The following is an 8,764-nucleotide window of genomic DNA, read 5'->3' on the forward strand; positions in this document are numbered from 1 at the left end:
CGAATGCAAGGCTAAAGGATGGACATCCTAAAGGATGTCATGCAGTCATATGCCAAAGATAACGTGCCTTTACATGACAGTTTCTGCAAGATATTGACCAAAAACACACATCGAAGTATGCAAAGGAATGATTTCGGGATAGTAAAGTGAGTATAATTTCGGACCATGCCAATCTCCTGTCATCAATCCCGTAGAAAATTTACGGAATGTACTTAAAAAGAAGTTATTCGATCGAAATTTCACAAATAAGGATCGTTTGTGGGAAGCAGCTTAAAAGGAATGCTACTCTATACCAACGGAAACTTATCAGCGTTTGAATGACTAAATGTCAAGACAAATGGATAAAATTTGGTTGAATAAGGGAGATTACACAGGTTACTAGTTGTTAAAAATGTTGAAGTCTTAAAATCATTGGATTTGAAAATTTTTAATGCAATGGATTACAATACACCTATTTCATTGACCAGGTACTTTTTTGGATTTCATAGAGAAGAAAGAGTTACGATAAAGCATAACATTTAATTTACAAATAAAAGTGTTCTTTTTCATATTTACGACTGTGCCTAACTATAAAATATTTGAATATAGAAATATTTTTAGAGAAAACTGAAAATTTCATGTATTTTTATCTCACACCTATTTTATTGACCAGCAGTATATATATATATATATATATATATATATATATATATATATATATATATATATATATATATATATATATATATATATATATATATATATATATATATATATATATATATATATATATATATATATATATATATATATATATATATATATATATATATATATATATATATATATATATATATATATATATATATATATATATATATATATATATATATATATATATATATATATATATATATATATATATATATATATATATATATATATATATATATATATATATATATATATATATATATATATATATATATATATGTATATATATATATATATATATATATATATATATATATATATATATATATATATATATATATAAATCCACTTGAAAGAGCTTTATTCATTTCAACCGGAAAACTAATCTGATTCAGTTTAAATTTTGATCTGTAATTAAATAATATAATCTCTTCAATTTTCATCGCATGGAGAATTGCATAATCCAATGAGTTAAGTAAAGTATGTTTTTAAGAACTTCAAGTAGACATAAAACATGATAAAAATTGATTTTTGTGCCAATTTTCATCAGTATTTTCTATTCTTTCAGCTCATGAGTAAGAAATAAAAAAATGTTTATGCGCCAAGAATTTGTTGCAATAGCGCGAACAAAGCAGATTTGCAGAATGTGGAGTGAGTAGAATGTTCAGGTTTTTGAGGACCTCTCAAAAAGAAGAACTATTCCATTAAAAAACTGGCGAACCTAAGACTTAATATCGAATTCCCACTTAAGGATAAATCCCAGCTTGATTTATCTAAAAAGAAATTATGACTCAAAGTATGGATCATAAGTATGAGAGCATTCTCAAAACTAGTTGAACGATATCAGCGAGGTTTTCAGTAATTGATAAACTTTTACATAACTATCACAATTTTCAACCGAGTTTGTTTATTGACCCGTGACTTGACGCAAGTTTTTTCATGCATCCAGCATTTTAAAGTTTAATAGAAATTCAACACAAATTCAAACTTCTAGAATATAATACCTTTTCCAAATATTTCTGTTCTACCAGACCTACACTGAAAAAAAAAACAAACGTTCAAATTGCTGTGTGATTTATTTGTTTTTGATGTAAATTTGTTCTCAGGGCAATTTTCGTCAGCATAATTATTGGAGTGAAATTAGAAACAACGTCAGAGTTGCCACTATTTTTTAAAGAAAATCTGGCAGTTCAATTAAAAATGCCTGGCAAAATCTGTCATTTGACAGCGACCTCCAAGTCATCGAAATTTGGCACAAGTTTTGCTCTTCATAGAACGGTTATTAATCGATTTTTGTATGGTAAAATATGACCCAGATTTCTAAAATTTGTGTGCAATAACTTCTATAATTTAAAAATCTGATAGAATAAGAGGTTTGACTTTTTGCTGGAAGCCTAAAAAACTCTGGCTGTGCCAGATAAAACTCGCGTAATGGCGTCCCCGATGGTGTGTAACGTAGAATTTAGAATATCTGGATTAATCTGGCAAAATTTAAAAAATCTGGCAAAATGTTTGGCCTGAACGAATGCCTGTGCAGTTGAGAAAAAGCTGGAAGATTTTATAATAATTTGGAACATTGGGAACGCTGAGTAACGTATAAAAGAATGGTTGGTTGCATAAGTTCAGGAAATTTCAAAACCCAACTTCGCAAAGTCCCGAAAGAAAAGAAAATTTTCTTGGAAAGCTATAGAAAATTTTTTTTTCGAAAATTTTTTGGTGCAAAAATTTTGCAATTCCGTTCAGTACAATGACAGTTATTATCGTTTAAAAACTATCAATCCTTTATTCCAATATTTTAAAAAAAGACTCCTACATTGAAAGGTTAGTCGAAGTCACAACATCATATATTATAAATGAGTATATTAATCGACGAAACACTCATTGGTGTTTTTTTGGTAGTATTCATTTTGATTTAATTCAATGGACCTAAAAACCAGTTCTGGAAAGCACATTCAGTTTTTACGCGTTTTTTGCGCGGTTTTTACGAGGTTTTTTACGCGGATTTTCAAATTAACGCGGTTTTTTACGCGGATTTTCCAATCAACGCGGGTTTTTTTTTCAAAAATATTTGTGGTATAAATCAATCATGTTGTTTTCAAAGGACCTTACTATGGTATATTTATGGTGCATTATGGGGTTGATTAATTGTAGCGGACCTTAGGATGGTCTTTATATGGTCCCATATGGTGTCGAATATGACAAGTAATGGTCTAATATTCATGAAATATTTAAAAGAAACAAAATAAAAGAAAATGCATAGGTATATACAAAATACTAGAGATGCACCGAATATTCGGGCCGAATGCCGGCCGATTTTACCTTAAGCCGAATATACGGTACGCCGAATAATTAAACATTAAATATTCGTTATTCGGCTGAAAGCCGAATAGTACTATTCGGTGCATCTCTAATGATGACTCTTTAAGGTTGCACAGAGAATGCGTAAAATTCGCAAACGAAAAAAGCAGTTTTTTTCCACACCGTATGTCCGATCTTCATAAAAATCAATCAGCAGTACAGTAACAACATTCTACATACGCTGATTGATTTTTATGAAGATCTGACATACGGTGTGGAACAAAACTGCTTTTTTCGTTTGCGAATTTTACGCATTCTCTGTGCAACCTTAAAACGAAAGTCAAATAGATTACAATGTCGTTCACAAATGAGACATTTCTATGGAAGTTTCCCAAAGAGATTCTATGTTATTCTGTGGTTAAATTCAGCACTTCGTAAAAATTTCCCCTAGAATTAAAAATCCATTTCTATTTATGAAACCACCCAAAATAAATTTTTTGCAATCCACGTGGACATCGTCTGGAAGATGGTAGGGATACAGGAATTGTCCACGCTTGTCCAAGGGTGGGGGAGGAAGGAGTAAACAATGATGATTTTTTTGTCCACGTGATATATAAACGGCCCCATTCTGAAAATCCTTCGAACGGAGATTGGGACGAATCCGACATTAATTCAATATAAAAATGCATGTATCGAATAGAGAACGTTATAACTGTAAAGTTTGACATGATGTACCCAATTCGACTTGGGCCCGCTCTTCCTTTTGAATATTCGAAGATTTTTTCGAATGCTAAACAATATTTTTATTAAATATTTATTCAAATCAAGTTTTTTGGTCAGAAGTCGGTGTCATTACATTCATTATATAACAACATACAATAATTTGTGATTAGCCCACTTTTGATATTTTTGGACTTGGGCCGTTCTTGCACTGAGCCCTTTAAACTTAGCAACGCCAATAAATGACAATAAAAATAAAACCAAGCAAAACGATGTATTTTTACAGTAAATTGAATATGGTACTTTTATTCTTTCTAGGTTAGAGTCGTAGCCATCACAAAATTCAGCATGCTAGCAGAGATAGCCCAAGACGAAAAGGACTGGATCAATTGTGCAAACTTACCCAATGGAAACATAAGCGAGAAGGCCAACGTAACTGAGAACAATTTAGATGCGAGAGTAAGCAAATCTTACTGGACGTTAGCACTGTTAACCGTGATATCCTGTGGGATAGCTCTTTTATATCGTTGTTACTTGCTTTCTTTTAGTTTTGAATAATGTACACTGTTCAAAATAAAAATGTTTTATTCATTTGAAACTCGTATTCCAAATCTCCATAAAACCTTCAGAATGGGACAAATGTTGGTTTTCTTATATCGTATTAACTGCCGCTAGAAGCATAACTGTCCCATGTGTATAGGGATTCCTATGGGACAGTTATGCTTCTAGCGGCAGTTAACTGGTACAACATAATTTGATCCAATTAGACAGTTCCGCAGAATCGAACCACTTTTGATGTCTGATTTTTCACGTATAATGCAGTTTTCCATTGTCACACTGTAAATGCATTTTATATAAAAAAGAAAAAGAAGGAAAAATACTCACTTTTCGTCAACAATGACATTATCCATCAGAATACTGTTTAAAATTCGCACTTTCGGGTTGACGACAAAGTTTGCTCCAACGATTGTAGATGAGATAGACAGTCTTTTCCAGTATAACTGCCTGATCACCGACCGTCGGTGAAGTGACTTGATTTCGCTGTTTTGTGCAACAAATGCTTCTACAGGAAGATCTGTTAAGCTCTGGAATATTCTATGGATCTGAAAGATTTGGTTAATAGCAATACTATTCTTGACCTGAGTAATGGTAAAACCAACAGGTTACCGTGCGATTAATTAATTAATAAATTACAATTCAATTATGCCATGTTGGGGGGAAGGGGAGGAGTTGTTTCTCTAATCTTGCGGTCATCACATCACATGCTTTGGTATTCTTAGTATGTATAATAAACATGAAGATGTGACACAAGGCGCCAAGAGCGCACTAAAATCCTGTCAATCCTATTTTTCATTGGATTGCCTGCTCTAAATATATCACCGGGGGACCATTCATAAATGATATCAATCTATCATCATCATCATCACTAATCAATTTTAGGATATCCATCCCCTCTTACTCTTCCTTCATAACTAAAAAGTACCCCTCCCTCTGCCTCGGTTGATGTTGATCAGTTTTCAATTATGTTGAAAAAACTTGGATGTTTCATCTTTTAGACAATGTGGTTCATGATCAAACTGTCACCCCTGGTAACATCATTATTTGTCATAGTTGGGTAGATCACTACAAGAATTCTTGCGAATATGCTATTTATATTGGAAATACATCTTTATTCACATATTCATAGTTTTTTGGATCTTTTTTAATTACTCTGAGCTTTCGGCACTCTATATTTTTCCTTGGAACCAGTTATGCTGATGCTTTTGTTCCTAAACCGCTCATATCAGTCGTAATTTGACCGGTGAGCTCGCAGTTATTGAAAATGCTGGTCCCTTCTTTAAATCATGGAAGAATTAGTTCAATTTTTATATAAAAAGCTTCACTCGCGTCTTTTGATTTGGGGCGGATATGCTATGCGCACTTTTACCCCACTGTCAGTTTTTTAACTTATTCAATTGTTACGAAAATTACTGAATTTTTTTCATGAAATCAAATATATCTCGCAACGAACCATATGTTGAAGATTTTTAGGGTGCTGTAGTTTTATAGATCCTGATTTATTCAAACAGCTAATTTATGACTTCCAAAATTCAAAAAATAAAATCAAATCAGCGAAAAATGGTCCTTCCCCCTTAATTTCAAGCCACTATATTCAAACCTTTCATGCTTATATGTGCGATTAGTTGACTTAATGATACACTAAATCCATACAGAGTTGCCAGGTTCTAGCGCTTGTGTGCTTTTAAAAGTCCTATGCGCACTTTTACCCCACGCGCACTTTTACCCCACTTTACTCTAATAGAAAAATTAAGGGTTTGCCTGGTCCATAATGCAATGAATATGTATATTGACTAGAACAAGGATAATCGAGTTATGTTATAAGATAGAGAAAAAAACAGCACAGTTGTAGGAAAAGTATTCGCGAGTAAGGACTAATACTGCTAGTATCTTTACCGTTTCAATTAATAGTCGATTGATCCGCTTCGGACCTAGGAGACAAAAAGGAGATTAGGAAGAGACAGAAGCGGATTCAATGCGAAATTTGCCAATATGACGTTGACCCCAAGGCGATGGTAGGATGATTTTTCATAGGATGACAGACTAGATGACACGACGTTACACGTTCTAAACTTTCGCCAAATAGTTTGTATGTATGTATGAATGTAAGCCCGTATGTATGCCTGTATGCATGGATGTGTATAGGACCAATGTATCCCTGAGCAACATTGAAGGACACCTCTGAGCCGCCAAAACGCTCATGAGAAGCCGGGTGCGCGGTCGTAGGTGTGACCATAAAGCACTGCACACACTGTCAAGTGCAACGGAGAGACGGTAGGCGTACAGTTATTGCACATAGGTTGCAAAAATAGGTTGTTGATACAGCCCGATTGCACACTGATAAATAATAAAATTACAATTCTATTATGCCATGTTCAGAAATACGGATACCTGCTGATTCCATAAGCAGAATGAGGCTAGTGTATTAACTCGAAGTCCAAACGTATTTTCAGGTGCGACTACCACACGTTAAAACATATATATTATTAAAATAGAGACGCGAACAAAACAGAGTGATTAAAAACACGTGTTACTGCTACTGAACTATCTTACATTCTGACACAGCTAACCGGATGCTGTCGGTGCGTCAACTGAGTGACAGGCGGGCTGCCACCAGTGAGCCCAGCAATTCCTATTGAGTTGTAGGGATGCCCACGTCTCCAACATCTCCCCTCCTAATACAGCTGATAGGGATCAAACTATTGCGGAGCTCTTCGGACACGCGAAGAGCGGCGAGGTACCTGAACAGCTGAATCGGCTTCATTTGCAGACTGAAATTCTGATGTCGAACTTGACTGACTGATGTCTGAAGATGATGAAGACGATATTGATAACTGTGACGATGACTCCGATGATAAGGTAGGCCTTCTCACCAGAGTATTTGGTGTTGACCTGCCTGCCTGCCAGCATAATATCGATAAGCTGCTGGAATGCTCCCGGTGCTGCTTTGACTCCCGGTGTCAGACGGTTGTACCGGTAAAGTCCCCGATGGGTGTTGATGGTCAACAATTCACGGCTGCTTTCGTCCACTTCTACCTGCAGAAATGCATCCGACAGGTTGATTCGGCTAAACACTGTGTAATTAGCCAATTTGTTGAAAAAAATTTCCAGTAGCGGCAACGGATATTGATGCGATTGCAGGGCATTGTTGAGACCGGTGGAATAATCACTGCAAATACGAATAGATCCGTTTGTTTTTCGGACGACAACGATGGGAGCTGCCCAATCCGAAAAGTCTACCGGTGTGATGATTTTTACTCGTTGCAGTCGGTCGAGTTCGTTATCCACACTGCTATGTACCGTATAAGCCACTGGACGCTTTGCACGAAAAACTGGAGTTGCACCTGGTATTAGTTCCAATTTCACTTTTGTTTTCGTACACAACCCCAGCTCGTTCCTAAACACACTCTGGGATGCTGATTTGAGTGACTGCAAAGTGCCAGAAGAGACCATGACGTTGCACAGTGGGGCCGGGCTGGCCAAAACCTCCAAAATTTATTGTCGATTTTCATATTTTTTTATATTTTTTCCTAAATGTACATTACCTAAATCTGTATTCGCCAAATTTTCGAGTCAATCGATTGAAAAATATAAGTGCTACATTTTTTTGAACCATACAAGGTCTTGAAAATCTGCATGAATTCGAGTGACAAAAAGTTTTTGTTCATTCTAATTCATCTCGCTTTAATAGGTACTACAATGATAATTTATCAACACATATAGGCGTTTCTAATAGAAAATCATCTCAGGAATTCAATGGTGTATTTCGATTTGAGAAATAATGAGTATTTAAAAAGTTACCAATAAAATCAATATAACTAAATTGTTTAACGCGGGCTTATTTACATTCAGAGTGTCATCTCTTTATCGGAAAAAGCGTGTTGAAGGATCTCATCTAGTACAACTGACGTAGAATTTTATCTAGTTTTCAAAAATCATAGTGCCATCTTGCGCCGTTTTGCGCCAAAGGTTGATATTTGAACATTTGTAAAATTAGTTTTTTCGTGGAGACGCGTGGTATTTTTTTAATTTCATGTTTTGCATTATTATTCACCGGTGGATTTCTTTTTCTAAACGCTGCTTGTAAATTCAGGGTTTTGGGCGATTTCCTTGATACAAATATAAGTATGCCTTAACCGTCTTGCAACTATGACTCGTGTTTCTACATTTTCACAGTTATCTGCAGTATAGAAAAGATCAAATAATAAAAGCCAACGAGGCAAACTAGCTGCAACTATTATCATATCTTTCCACGAATCCTATCTCTTTGGTAGCTATTGGTCGTTAGCTTTACTGGTGACCGATGTAAGGTAAACACGTGAGTATGGGAAGTGTTCTTTTTACCCGATTTTTAGTTATTGGCCAGTAATGCAACATTTATTTTCAAGTGCAAACTCCCTATTGAATCTATCACAATCAACAATCAAATTCAAAATCTCCCTCAATAATTCACTTCCAAATTGACGAGAGCTTCATGCAAAAACGCTCACGTCTC

General features: G+C 34.7%; 2 protein-coding genes across 2 annotated transcripts in view; one reads left to right on the forward strand and one right to left on the reverse strand.

Annotated features, from left to right (window-relative positions):
- Window positions 1–4,309, forward strand: part of LOC131690292 (threonylcarbamoyladenosine tRNA methylthiotransferase) — a 187,540-nt gene extending 183,231 nt beyond the window's left edge. Inside the window, exon 4 of the mRNA XM_058975953.1 lies at window positions 4,030–4,309. Within this exon, the coding sequence (XP_058831936.1) occupies window positions 4,030–4,269 (240 nt within the window). The 3' untranslated portion in view covers window positions 4,270–4,309. The remainder of the gene's footprint in view (window positions 1–4,029) is intronic.
- A 2,720-nt stretch (window positions 4,310–7,029) lies between these two features.
- Window positions 7,030–7,722, reverse strand: LOC131687778 (uncharacterized protein K02A2.6-like). Its single transcript, XM_058971871.1, has one exon. It carries the CDS (start codon window positions 7,720–7,722, stop codon window positions 7,030–7,032), a length of 693 nt encoding a protein of 230 aa, XP_058827854.1.
- Between the last annotated feature and the right edge of the window lie 1,042 nt (window positions 7,723–8,764).

The sequence above is a fragment of the Topomyia yanbarensis genome, chromosome 3, assembly GCF_030247195.1.
Source record: "Topomyia yanbarensis strain Yona2022 chromosome 3, ASM3024719v1, whole genome shotgun sequence".
In the NCBI taxonomy this organism is placed as follows: domain Eukaryota; kingdom Metazoa; phylum Arthropoda; class Insecta; order Diptera; family Culicidae; genus Topomyia; species Topomyia yanbarensis.

Excerpts from the sequence above, each read along its gene's own strand:
- LOC131687778 (XM_058971871.1), bottom strand. The coding sequence starts at position 7,722 with ATGGTCTCTTCTGGCACTTTGCAGTCACTCAAATCAGCATCCCAGAGT.